Here is a 14,888-nt window from a genome sequence, read left to right on the forward strand (position 1 = left end):
GCTCGCACTTTGTGTTATTCAACCATACATATTTCAAGCAAGATATATATGGTGATAAATCTTGGATTTTCTTGTGGGTTTTTCATGTTGTGTGTAATTGAATCATACATTGTTGAAGAACATCATATCGTGATAAGCCTTGGATTTCATTGTTTTTATTTCATGCCTAGTATGTTGAATCACATGTCTTTTAAGCACATTGTAGATGGCAGTAAATCATGGATTTCATTGTGCCCTTTTTTGCTTAATGTGTGATTGAATTATACCTCTTTCAAGCATGTCAAATAGACGAGCATGTCATTTTATGAATCTTCATTAGCGATTGAATCATACATCCCCCAAGCACATTTTGTGTGGAAGTTTCCCCCCCATGGGGTGATTTTGACAAAAGCAAATATATGTGCACTCCCATATGTTGGAATTTAAAGATTCCAATCTTGAAGATGATTTTGCATAACATATTCCAATCATTTTGAGTAACTATTTAGCTATATTCTAACATCAAGTATGAGAAATTCATATGAGGAAAATATGTACATTTTCATGAAATTGTAGGAATATATGCAATGGTATGGTTCTGTAGGCCCAATCCAAGTTTAATTAGGCTAGTCTATTTTGTTCCAACATATGCGGATTTCATAGATAACCCAAGAGTTGTTTTTTCATTTGTAACTATTCAATGGAACATTCTAGTTGCATCAAATTCTCTTGTTGAATACACCCTTTGTCTTGCTTTCCACTTTGTGGCTCTCCAAAAATTGGTATCAGAGTATTGGTTTGCTCTTTGCTTTGAGCACTCTGCCACTTGGTTCTTGCAATAGTTCCTGGACATATTTTTTTGCCTTGCACATTGTTTACTCAAGAGACAGGAATTTTGGTCTAAAGCTTGTTCATGCTCATTTTGAGCAAGAAATTGAGGTTGCTTTTCTTTGCTCCAAACAAAGAAAATCAGTTTGTGAATATTTGCCACCATTCATGACTATTTATAGCTTATTTTTTGCTCCATAGAAAGGCAAAATCAATTTCAAATAGTTTGTGAAGCAAGCACCAGTTCGTGGAGAATTTTCACTTGTTTCTAGTTAATTTTTGTTGTTGTTGCTTACGATTTGTGGTTTTCCTTTTCACATTTATGGTAGTTTCAAGTCGTTTTTTGTAAGTACATGGTAGTTTGTTCACTTCCTAGGGTTTGATTTTGCAAGTTTGTGTGGCTGATCCAACTCATGTTTGGCTCGTGACTTGGTTGTCCTTACATTGTAGCTACTCTCTTTCAAAATAGCCACATTTATGCATTGTATAAGAAGGAGATTCCATTTTGGTGACAAGCATTACAACCCATTTTGTCTTGGGCACATTGCCAATATTTGGGGCACCTGCAAATAGTTATGGGAATGAAGTGCAGTGCAGTCAAGTTTGCATATTTGTAGTGTAAGACATTTCTTTATTTATTTGCGTTTGGTGCAATACCAAATATGTCTCTTTCACATAGCTTTCAGGTGGCCCCAACTTTCCCTATGGTCCTTTATGCTTTAAAATATCGTATTTGGCAAAGGAATGTGGGACTATGTTTTACAGGATGAAGTACGGCCTCTTGCTCTAGTTGTGACTAGCATAGCAAGTAGTCAAGCCTCATCTACAAGGTCACCCCTCCCTCTCCCCTCTCATAGAGGTCCAAAGTAAATTTGAGCATCAAAATGCCCAAGCTTTGTCTTTGATCCATTGTCGATGAAGAGACAGATTATGAAGAATAAATATGTATCATGTTAAGAATGATGCACGGGTCATTTCTTCTACCAATCAACTTAAGGAGCTTAATATTCATGATGGATAGACCATCACAGAACATGTCAAAGTCTCATACATAAGAGATCAACTTAGTACCATTGATGACACCATTGAGGACAAAATATTGGTGAGACCACTGACAAAAGATTGGTCTCACTCAATCTCAACAATTTGGACCTACCTTCATATAGAGTATTTGTTGTTTCATTGAGTATTTTCATAAGGCAACTCCTATCTAATTTGATGAACTAGTGGGTCTATTGTTGGAGGGGGAAAGGGTCTCCAATAAAGAATTCCAATTCTCAACTACAAGACCATTTTGTGTAGGAATATTCTCTCGTAGGGAGGATTCAATTGCACAATCTATAGATGCAAATTCTACACATGATGTCTCATTTTAAGTTCACATGCACAATCTATAGATGCAAATTCTACACATGATGTCTCATTTTTAGTTCATGATACTTGGTTTTTTAATAGCGGTGCTTCCAAGCACATGAGTCCTCACAAGGAATGGTTCAATAGCATAAAAACTATTTATGGTAGACAAGTTATATGTGCCAATGATGCTTTGTGAGAGATCACAAGGGTGAGAAATGTTCCCATTCTTTTGGCCAATGGAAAGCCTCGATATATATGTGATGTATGGTATGTTCCAAACTTAAGGAAAACTCCAATTTATTGTCCATGAGTAGCACATATTGGATGTTTCAACATGAATATCCAAAGAAAGGGTATGCATTGGTTGCCACAAGCACATACGATGGGGGGCTTTACAAGCTTGACACAAAACCATTTTTATATCATGCTATAGTGGTGTCAAATGCATCCCAAAGTGCTCTTTGGCATGCTCATTTTGGTCATGTCAATCACAAAAGTTTTGCTTACTTGTACAATCACACTATGGTTAGGGATATCTTGAAATTAGAATAACCCAATTTAGAATTTAAGGTGTATTCTTGGCAAGTTGTGTATCTTTATGTTCTACAATAAAAATCAGACTTGATCATCCTAGCATTTTGTTGTACGCTTCCCTTTTCGTAGTGTCTTTAGCAACTTGTTGAAGCACTGCTCCAAAACTTTCTACCAACAAAAAAGTTATTAACAGTACACTTCCAACTGTGGTAACTATTGTTGTGAAAGACCATGGTCTCAAATTTTCTAATACTCGTAGTTGTGGCATGGGAGATCATGTCTCAAAAACTCTCATGTCTACAGATGTGGCATAAGGTTGAAGTTGATGGTTAAATGCTCTAAAGTCTTTCCTTTGATTAGTGCCACCTCTCTCATAAACTTTGCATCAAGATTGTTCGATTTGGCCTTGATATAGCTTCAAATAGTTTCACACTAAATGTCTTCAATATTGGCTTAGATTTGTCCCAATATATTGTACGACGGTTCTTAATGCACCTAAATTTTTTGTAAAATAAAATTGATGTCACCATCAAATTAGCTACCGACTTTTTGAAATTTTGATTTTTCATAAAAAGTGGAAAAATAATCTGGCACATACGGTCATCTAAATAGTAGCTCTAGATAAACCAACTAGTTGTCATTGATCTTGGAGTCTATATAGGGCAATAATGATGTGGCAACATCATCATATGGCAAGACAAGGACACATGGCCAATATTTTATATGGCAAGACAAGGGACACATGGCCTTTTTTTTTTGGGGGGGCAAAATTTTGGCACCCCAAGAAAAATTATGATGTATTTTGGCCCGACATATAAAAATATCGTCAAAAAATCAATTAAAATAAGCCTTTGAAGTCATTTTAATTCAGGTTGTTGCCAAACTTGTACTAGACTGAGACTATACTAGACTTATATGGAAAATAGTGTAAAACAATAGTTTTTCCAAAAGATATATAGGTTGCCACCAAATGTATGCCACCTTTCCAAAGGGGGACCCTTGAAAAAAAAAGCATTGCACATGACGAAGAACTAACTTGGTTGAGCAGTGGCATATTGGTAGGTGTAGGTGACAGAATGGACATGAGGATCCCATTGTGAAAGAAATCCCTGTTACATGCATTCACCCAAATAAAAATAAACCCCCTGCATGAATCTTGCATGGAAAAGCAAATGATACCCCCTGTACCCTTTAAATTTATTTTCTATTATACTCCTTCCACCACAAGCATCCCTATTGTTAATGTACATTGAAAAATGGAAAATATCCTTTCACAAAATCACATGCACGTTCACATTTTCTAAGTTGAGAGCCACACGAGGATGAATGGGAACATTAGCAGCTGATTTGCATGGAAGACTTTTGTGACTGACATGACATAACTTCTCACAAAGTACCTTTACAACGATGGCTACATGGCACTCCTAGACATCAATAGGTCATTTTCACCAGATGTCTCGCACACAATTCTGCAATAGGAGACCAAGAGACTCTCGTATAACCTCATCTGATTTTCACACCTTGTAAAGCTCCCTGGTGCTGCTATTGCTCCAGGCTGTCCCACCTATTTGTGCACAGTCCCAAACTCTTGTTACCAGGCCCGCTTGATATGGAAGTGCCTTGGTTTAGTCTCCTGCTATTGTGCAGCAACTGTTGTTACCCCAAATTTAGAATGGGGTGGAGCTTTCCACCTCCCCTGCCCCCTCCAAATACATGTATGGAGCTTTGCACCTCCCCTGCCCCATGCTTGCAGCATACTTGGATTGGGCTGCTGCTTTGAAGGCCCTTTTCATTTTTGCAATTCGAAGGCTCTTCTCCTCACCCTGAGATGACTCCAAAAGCATGTGCAAGCTCTCCTCGTCAAGAGTTTTGGTAGATTTTGTAGTTGATAAACACATTAAGATTTCAGGCCCGAGTGGAGCTCTGAACCCAAGGATTAGAGGGCTGTATGCACAGCCTCCAAAAGATAGACGTACAATATATGACTCCATACATATAGACTTAAGGCTGACTCCATACATATAGACTTAAGGCTTACATCCCACTTGACATTAACACTTTTACATAAGACCATAAAGAGAACCTATTCGAAGATCATGTAACATGCCTTGGTTTCTTGGGAGCTACATCAAACTTACAAGGTACACTCAAGGTAAGGGAGACTGAACCCCAACCACTCAAGAACTAATACACTTATATATGAGACCATGAGAATGACCCTATGCTTTCTTGGGAACTACATTAACCTTACAAGGTACATTAAAGTTATGGAGCCTGCATTACAAACATAATTACATGTAGCACAGTTCATTAGGATAATTACAAACATAATTTGAGATTCAAGAATATAAACTGACAACAAAGATGAGGTGGCCTTTAAAATTTACCATCAGCAGGTTCCACCTTTGCTTGGACCTGCTACAGTAAATAACTACATCAAAGCCCCTATTAATTTCCTCATATTAATTCCTGACAGTCTGTGAGGAGTGTGCATCCAGCTGCATATCAGACTGTTATCTGGCTTTTACTCTGCCAGGAGTGTGCAGTCCAGCTGCATATCAGACTGTTATCTGGCTTTTAGCCACCTCCTGAAACTGTACACCAGCTTCAGCCTCTTGATCACAAGCATTGGGACTGCCACAAAGGCGGCACAAATAGAGTCGTTACAAAGCTCCAGATCCACACTTATATTCAGCCTTGGCAACAAAGAATCACGCTGCAAATTAGAGGCTGGCCCTCATGCAATCAACAAAAACTTCCACAAATCCAAACAATTCCAGTAATGTTAAAATAGCTGCAGGCCTGACACAATTTGGAGATAAACGATCAAGGAAAACTTAGTATCAAGGCATCAAGGACCAACTGAAGGAAACTGTAGATATGGAGCCATAAATCAGAAGGTTTAATAGACGAATCCCACCATGCAAGCAAGAAGCCAGCCGTCAAGAAGCTCTCAGAAATTGATACTTAAGATCCATGCAGTTTTCTGATTTGGTTAAACCTGTGTACTTGTTTATAACAAATTCCTTGACCAAGAAATAAACCTGCGATTAGTGGCATGCACAGTGCACGGCCTTCAGATAAGCAATCGGTTCCTAAACAACAAGTACTTCTCAACAATTATTCGAAGTAGCCACCACATCATTGTGGCATTTAATGTCGCAGTCTAAGAAAGAACATACTTGGCAAAACTTGTGTTGCTGTTACACATGAATCCAAAAGATTCTGTGTAGACTTATGAGATATACGCAGATACTATTTGCTAGTATTTATAGTCCTTGACATGGAGGGATTCTCCAGTGCCAACACCCTTTACTGCATCACCCGCATACTTGCCCAAAACAGCCTCAGAATTGGCTTTGCAACGTGAAAGGAGTGCCTCCTGAGCTGCAGGTATACTTTCCTTCTTCCCAGCCCAGGTTTTCAGTGTACTCTGTTGCAAGGCGCGGCCAAATGAGAAAGACAGGGTCCACGGCTTGATAGTGTCCAACTGATTCATGGCGTTCAGATTTCGAGTTGCTTCCTCCTCACTCTGCCCACCTGACAGGAACATAATACCTGGGACTGCTGGAGGTACAGTTCTTTGAAGGGCTTGGACAGTGTACTTAGCAATCTCTTCAGGGGATACCTTGGGAGAGTCTGAACCTGGTGTAACCATATTGGGCTTCAGAAGAGTTCCCTCCAAAAGCACATGATGATCACTCAATGCTTTGTAAACGGCAGCAAGGACAATTTCTGTTACCGCTGCACACTTCTTAATATCATGAGGTCCATCCACAAGAATTTCGGGCTCAACAATAGGCACCAAACCATTTTCTTGACAGATAATGGCATAGCGGGCAAGACCATTGGCATTCTCCAAAATACCAAGGGGTGATGGCTCTGTTGGGCCAATCTTAAGGACAGCTCTCCACTTAGCAAAACGTGCACCAGCATTGTAGTACTGCTGGCAACGTTGGGCTAGCTGATCCAAACCCTGGGTGGTAGTTTCCCCATTCGTCCCTGCCAAATCCACTGTGCCTTTGTCCACCTTAATCCCAGGGATCACTCCACCCTCGTTCAGTATTTCCACGAATGGTTTTCCACTGCTTGACTTTTGGTACAAAGTCTCCTCAAACAAGATAACGCCACTTAAATATTGCAACGCACCAGGAGCGGTAAAAAGCAACTCCCGTAGCGCCTGCCTGTTGGATTCCACGTTCTCCACATTGATGCTAGCAAGCCGCTTCCCTATAGTTCCGGTACTCTCGTCTGCTGCTAAAATGCCTTTCCCCGGAGTGGCTATGTACTTGGCTGTTTTCATAAGCTCATCTGCGTGAAACAATCAACAAAACAACATTCAGGTTTATGAACACAGCAAGCAGCAATCTAAACTTAAGCCATTTTGCGCAGAAAATCGTTCTGAATAATCCAACTACAACTACCACTGCTTCACAGATAAAAACTCGTGGATGAGTGGCTCGACAGTGCGTGTTTTCGAACGACTGAATATCATTTGGAGGATGTCCTAGAACATTCAAAACTAGCCACGGAATGTAACATACGTACAGCGTTACACGACAAAGGGGAGAAGAGGAAACAATAGAGATATCTTAATGCACGGCGGCCATGCAGGCAATAGGAAGATCAATTAGACCACAGAGATCAAGGCATTCACAGTAGCCAGCTACGTACAAGACGCGCCACTTCAGGAAGGCAAAGGGGGGAAGGAACCTGCGTATTTGCCGACGAAGGAGGCCATGGCGAGAGATCGAAGAGAAACCGAAGGCCGAAAGAAGCTGAACAACACAGAAAAATGGAGCTCTTGATCTACACAGAAAAATGGAGCTCTTCTTCTACACAAGAAAAATACTGCTCTTCTCTTTCATTGCATTCCGTTAAATCACAAGCACCTTGGCATCCCGGTATCCCTCCACCGTCCGATCTTTCCCTCCCTGCTGACGTGTCTCCCATCCCTTCCATTCCCCGCCCGCCACGTGTCACACCCGCCACATAACTCCTTTAATAACATCGCTGCTTCTTTTTAAAAAAAGTATAATTTATTTTAAAAATCATTTATGACGGCAAATCCTACACCCACCGGTGGGTAATCCAACGTAGGCCCTCTTTGGATTTGCCCCCTCTCTTGGCCTAGGCCTTGCCCAACTTGCACCAGTGGGTCCCCTCCAGCGCTGATCCGTAGTGTTCTTTCCACATAGCCGATCCGATGGATAGCCTTTCATTTGTGGGGCAACACCTCTCCAAGTCACCATCGACTCCAGGTTGCTTGTTGCTCTGCGGCAGAGTGCGATCGTGTGGCACATTGTTGTCCATCACCTTCAAGATGATTTGTATGCTCGAAAAGGCCCTCTTCTCTTTCTGGAAGGCCCTCCCAAAGGGCGCTTCCTTATTTCTCCATAGCCATCTCTAAAAGGCCCCTTATCACTTGTGATACTTAAGTCAAAGCTCAATGTTCGCCCCCAACGAGGAGGATGCCCCAACCGCTCATGCCCAAACTAAAATATCGGCTTTGAGCCGGTCTTGCAAAGAAAATGCAATGGCACGCTCTAGAGCACGACCCAACACCACTCAACCACTTTGGTGTCAAGGATAACCACTCTTTAGTCAATTCAAAAATTTGTTTTGCTCCATGTGTACCATACTCACGAGAGGTTGGCTTGCCTCTCCTCGTGGTTCACTCACGAGAGGTTCGCTTACCTTGACTCGTGGCTCAAAGTGAAAGTGAAAGAATGGTAGTAATAGTACTAGGACAATGCCGCTCTAGGGATATGCCTTTACAGTTGTTTGCCTGTCCATTTCCATACAATTTTCTCTCAACGTACCTATGACACCTTTTTTTTTAATAAGAAATAAAAATATAAAAGAAATTGAACTTTTCCTCTCAGGAAAGAGAACCTTGTTTTTTAAACTTCTCTTTTTGCATTGAGTTGGGTGAAGGCACCATCGCAAGAAGGTGCTCAATCCAATGTGTATTTCTTAAATCTAGCAATTGAAATGCAAGCCTCCAAACCATCTATTTTAGGTGATCCGTAGCTTCAATTTTTGCATCGAATGCAACCAACTTCCTCAAACTTTGACAATAACATCCTAATCCCCTAAACCGTAGTTGCAAGCCATGTGAACACCACTTGCCACCAACTTCCTCAAACTTTGACAATAACATCCTAATCCCCTAAACCCTAGTTGCAAGCCATGTGAACACCACTTCACTGATGTTACAAGTACTTTCTCCATATAAAGACCATGACACACATCCCAATCTTGTATTTTAGTTAACCATTACAAACATCCTTTCTCTTCAACGAATCTTTTAATGCCCCACCCCCCAACCTCATGTACGACATCATCCAACATGGAAATTGATTTCATAAATCAAATCTACAATAATTCATGATTCCCTTTTGGTGAGAAACAATTTACGTGATGCATACATTTTTACCCATAATGAAGGGCCATTTTATGTATGCATAAATAAAACCATTTTTTCATGTGCATTAATAGTTTAGCATATTCTTCCTTGCCTAGTGTTGTCAAAATTCTTATTTGAAATAAAATTTAGATAGGGAACCTTTAAAGCCTAGTATTAACCTAATACATTTCATGTCAAAGTTCATTAGACTTGATTAAGGAATACTTTTAACATACATATTCAAATGATTTAATAACCATTGTAGGAAGAACCCTTTCAAAGGTTGTTAAACCTTTCAACAATATCATCAGCAAAAGATCTCATGAACCAAGTACAGTATACAAGTGCAAACAAAAAATTTTGGATTTCCTCTCTTGGACTTGATGAAATAGTACCAAAAGATCTCGAAGATGCATAATCATTTTTTTGGTAACAACCAACTTTTTCACAAGTGAAACATTTGTTCTTTGGAAGTTTTCTTTTATCCAATCAACTTCATCAACATGGTCAACTTTAAACAAAGTTTTGATGCATTCCTTACTTTATTGAAGATTTAAATGGGCATTCCCCTGCATATAATAGTCAATGCAACTTGGGAGTTGGCCTTTGCATGATATTTTTATCAAAACAAACAATAAAAATAGAACCAATGCCAATAAACGTAATGCCCATAAAGGTAGTGTTGGCTCCAAAGATGGAGCCATGTGGCAGCCTCGGGTGCGAGGGTCCCAAAACCCACCCCATAGCTAGGCTAGAGCCTCCATGAGAGCCCCGCAAAAAGTCCCAAGAGGGATGACTCTAGAAGGGTTCAATGGCCAATGTATTCATGGGCCACACAAGTCCATAGTTGCTTATGGGATTAAATACTCAAATGTACACATGTCATGCAATGTGCCCCCCACCTCAACTAAGGCTAATTAGACCATATGGTATTCACGTGCATATGAGGGGTGAAGGCCACCACCCCCAGATAAATCATTGCCATTAAAATGTAATGCTTAAGTGTGCTCCTTCTTGGAGTCTCCAAGAGATTTCTTTGTTGAGTGGTGATGATCACTAGTATCTTTTCTCTTTTTGGAAGCCACACATTTAGAAGTCTTCGAGAATAGGGACGGGAAAGTTTGAGTTAAAAGCCCCACTAGTGTTGCCAAAAGTTTCAAAAACTGGGACATATTATGCAGATAATGAGCGGGGTATCTAAAACCCTAGCAAAGAGCATGCTTTGAAGAGAATCCAAAGCTCTTCTACTAAGAAGCACCATTCAAAAATGAGTAATCCTTGTGAAATATATGGTGCTTGCGATCACCATGAACATTATTGCTAAGATTGATACACAACTTCTATTTAAGGCACCTGATTAAGAAGGTCATGGCAAGCCTCATTTCATGAACAAGAATCATCTCATGTACTCTTAGAGTCTTGTCCATGAAGAGTCAATAATCTTGCATACTCTTAGGGTCTCACCCATGTACTCTTAGAGCCAATAATGTTGCGTACACTTAGAGCCAATAATCTCATGTACTCTTAGGGCATGAGCCTCATTTCATGAGCAAGAATACTCTCACATACTCTTAGTGTCTCATCCATGAAGAGCCAATAACTACAGGGACTTAAACAACAATTACACATTTAAAGGCTAAATGTCTATGTGAGGCCATATTGTATTCCGTCTATATTTTGGCACTAGAAGTCAATTCAACATGAAATTGAGATTGGGAATGTATTAGATACTCTTCTCATGAGGTTGGAAGGCTCATGTGTGGCCAAGTTCCAAATTATCAAGAAACGAGGCCCCAAAGCTCATGAGAGAATAAGCTTTATTTAACAAATTGTATTCTAATGGTTTGAAAAGGTGATTATGCAATCATAGAATCCCTACAAGTTTAACCTTTGTGTGGAGCAAGTAAACAAACGATTCTTAAGATGTGCCCCCAATTGCTTGGCACAACTTAGGTAGACATGAAGCATAGTATGAGGTAGCAAAATGTGATCAAAATACAATTAGAATCCCAAAATGCAAAAATATACTAGTTTACCATTGGAATGATGCATTCATTAACATACTCTTAGCGATGGTCTCCCAAATGTTGCCATAAGTTTTTTGAAACTTTGCCACCTCTGGTTATGTCCTCACAACCTAGAGAATAAATGGCATAGTTGCTAAGGATATTGTAGTATGTGAACACAATCCTTCATGCTATGTTAGGCTTTCCATATAGCAAGGGAGGACAATGCTAGAAAGGATTGGAATCCATGTGGAAAAAAATTATTCTAGAGTTTAGGAGTTGGAGGAATGACAAGTTGGATGACTAGCAAATCAATAAGGGAGGGGGAATGAAGTCATTTTGAAGTGAGGGGGGGAAATAAATGTAAGAGATGGTCATTGGTGAGGCCACCTAAGGGATTAGCAATAGGAAGGGTGTGGTAGAACCGATCCTTAAGAAGGACAAAGCTAAAGAGGAGGCCAAAAGGTGCTAATAGGGATGACAAGGAACCAAAATGAAAGGGACTAGGCGAAAGGCTTGGAGTTGGAAGAATGATGGGATAGTCAAAACAAGGGAGTGAAGGAGAGGTTGCAAGGGTATTTGGTGAGGGAGCTGAAAGGGATGCTAGATGAATGCACAGTCAAAGGGGCTAGGATGAACGAGGAGTCTAGTTTGATGTGAGAGGGAGAGGGTTATCCCAAGGGAATGAAGGAGCTCTTGTAATGGTATGGAGCCAAAAGTGATGCTAGATGAATGCATAGTAAAAGGGGGTAGGATGAACAGGGAGTCTAGTTTGGTGTGTGTGTGTGTGTGTGTGTGTGTGCGTGCACGAGTGCGCATGCACGAGAGAGAGAGAGAGAGAGAGAGAGAGAGGGGGGGGGCACAACAAAGAGGGGGTGGAGTGGGTTTAACAAATATGAAGACAGGAGATCAGAAGAGTGGAGAGGAGGAGAGGGGGCACAGCTAGAGAGCACACAACAAATGACTAATTGTACACTAGATTTAGTTGAAAATGTAGAATATATACAAACATGTTAGGGTTAGGGTTAGGGTTTTTAACCCTTTCCTTTATAGCATTCTATGTGTTAGCGCTATGCACAATATTGAACACATGATGTTGAGATGGTTTCTCAACACCTTCCTTCAAGATCAACATCATGAAGTAGGCCTTCCCTCAAGATGATGATTCTGGGGAATCATCGAAGGACTGAGCATTACATTCCAACACACCTCTTTAATGTGAATTTCCTTCCTCTGCGTCAAAACCAAGAGCTTGTTGGTGCTTCTCAAAAAGCTCTTTGCCAAGTGGTTTGGTAAAGATGTTTGCAACATTCTCTTTGTTATCACAATGTTGTAGTGTGATGCCACCACATATTACTCTTTCTCTGATGAAGTGCTCTCTGACATCAATTTGCTTTGTCTTGTGGAGTGATATATTGGATTCTTGGCTAATGCTTGAGCTAATTGATTTCGCAGTATAGTGTTGGCTTTGATTCATCAAAGTAATATGTTTCAGACAATAGTCTTATGAGCCATATAGACTCACATGCACTTGTTGCAACGAGTGCCCTATATTCTACTTCAGGTTGAAGACAAAGAAATAGTTGGATGTTTGTTTGACAACCATGATATAGCACCTTGACCAAGTAAAAATGCATATCCCTATGTGGATCTCATGGTCTCATGATCTTTGGTATAGTCACGATCACAATATCCATGCAACCTTGGATGACTTCCTCTGTATTCTATTCCAAAATGTCTTGTACCTCTAATGTATCTCAAGACTCTTTTGGTTGCATTCTAATGAGATTGTTTTGGATTTGCCATACACTGTGCTAGTGAGCTTACTGTGCTGCATAACAAATATTTGGCCATATGATAGTTAGGTATATAAGAGATCTGATGAGTTGTCGATAGTACTTGTCATTGACTATAGGCTTTTCTGAATCTTTTGTAAGTTTCAAACTTTACTCCATGGGAGTGGATGCAATCTTGCAATCTGCCATATGAAACTTCTTCAGGAGACCATCAACATATTTTAGTTGACTCATGAAGGTGTTGTTTGAATCTCTCCAGAACTCAATTCCAAGACAATAATGCATAAGTCCATGTCGAACTTTGCAGCAGATAAGTCTTGTTTCATCTTTTTGATGAAGCTATCATTGCTTCCGGTCACAAACAGTTTATCTTCTCCTTGAACTTTGCAGTAGAGAGTACAATCTGCATTGAATTTTATGTATCCTAGATTAGCAAAACACGTGTCAATTCTACTGTACCAACTCCTAGGTGCTTACTTTAAGCCATAGAGACTTTTCTTGAGATGGCAAATGTGATCCTCCTTCCATGGTTCAACATAACCTGCTGGTTGTTGCATGTAGACTTCCTCGTCTAGGTAACCATTGAGAAAAGCATTCTTGACATCTAGCTAGTACACATTCCATCTGATGAGTGTCACTAGTGATATTAAGAATTGTATGGAATCCATCTTTGCTCTACTGGAGCATAAGTCTCATCATAATCTTGACCATATTGTTGTGCAAGTCCTTTCGCAACTAGTCTGGCTTTGTATCTTTCAATGCTTCCATCTAGATTGTAATTCACTTTGTAAACCCATTTTTTTGCTATGGCCTTTTTTCTTGGTGGGAGGTCGCATAATTCCCAAGTATTGTTTTTGTACAAAGCTTCCATTTCTTCATTCCTAGTAGATTGCCATTCTGTCTTGTCAATGCGTCTTTGAAGTACACTAGCTCTGCTGTAGCCATGATGGTAGTCATAAGAGCATAAATGGCAGTTGCAACTTGAATTGCTTTTCCTTTCTAAGCATATGTCAATCTAACTGGTGGTTTGCTTTCCCTAGTAGACCGTCTGAGTTGTTGTTTCTCTTTTCGAGGTGTCTCTGGAAATTCTTGCTCTTCTTCATCAACCTTTTCTGTAGGTGACTGAGTAATCAGTGTGTCGATCTCCTATGTATTTGAGGTTTTCCATTCTGATTCCTCATCAAAGATTACATCTCTGGAGTAATGACCTTTCGATTGATGGGATCATACAACTTGTATGCTTTTCTATGGAGATGCCCAGTGAATGCTTCATAAGGTGTCATAACCTTGAATTGGTTTGGTCAAAAGCTGATTAAGCAAGTAGTTTGCAGTGTCAATTGTTTTTGCTCAATACTGATTCAGAAGATGCTTCTCACTGAGCATTGCTCAAGCACTATCTGCTAAACTACCATTCTTCCTTTCAGCTCTTGCATTCTACTGCTGAGGAGTATCTACACATGTGAATTATCTTCGAATGCCATAACTTCTACAAAAGTTCATGAATGTTGAAGACATGTATTCACCTCCTCTGTCTGATCTCATGACTTTGATCTTTCTGCTTGTCTGGTTTTCTACCATGTCTTGAATTCTTGAAATCTGGAAAAGACTTCAGATTTCTCTTTCAGAAAGTAGACCCAACAATATCTACTGTAATCGTTGATGAAAGTCAAGTAGTAATGTGAACCATTGATGTTGCAGGTTTGGGCATAACCCCATACATCTGTGTGAATTAAATCAAGAATACCTCTAGCTCAAGAGGCTTATGTCGACATTGGTTCGCTTTTGTTTACCAAAGCAACATGCTTCGTAAACTTATCCAAGAAACTATAGTTTCAGAATTCCAATTGCTATATTCTGATTTCTAAGCTAAATCAAGCTTTTGAAATTGACATGTACATATCTCTCGTGCCATCTTACGAAAAGTGGCATTTGTTGTAGTTGAACTGACATGGCATGTAAATCTGGTACGGAAGCTAGCAT

The 14,888-nt window shown here is 40.0% G+C and overlaps 1 protein-coding gene across 1 annotated transcript; it reads right to left on the reverse strand.

Annotated features, from left to right (window-relative positions):
• Positions 1-5,793: 5,793 nt before the first annotated feature.
• On the reverse strand, positions 5,794-7,532 carry LOC147897488 (fructose-bisphosphate aldolase, cytoplasmic isozyme 1-like). The gene is made up of 2 exons (XM_087380209.1): positions 7,411-7,532; positions 5,794-7,008 (listed from the first exon to the last, which is right to left on the reverse strand). Exons 1-2 carry the CDS (start codon positions 7,436-7,438, stop codon positions 5,960-5,962), a joined length of 1,077 nt encoding a protein of 358 aa, XP_087236335.1. The 5' UTR covers positions 7,439-7,532; the 3' UTR covers positions 5,794-5,959.
• Between the last annotated feature and the right edge of the window lie 7,356 nt (positions 7,533-14,888).

The sequence above is a fragment of the Dipteris shenzhenensis genome, chromosome 10 (genome assembly GCF_047967505.1).
Source record: "Dipteris shenzhenensis isolate YYH24624 ecotype China chromosome 10, Dip_SZ_1.0, whole genome shotgun sequence".
In the NCBI taxonomy this organism is placed as follows: Eukaryota; Viridiplantae; Streptophyta; class Polypodiopsida; order Gleicheniales; family Dipteridaceae; genus Dipteris; species Dipteris shenzhenensis.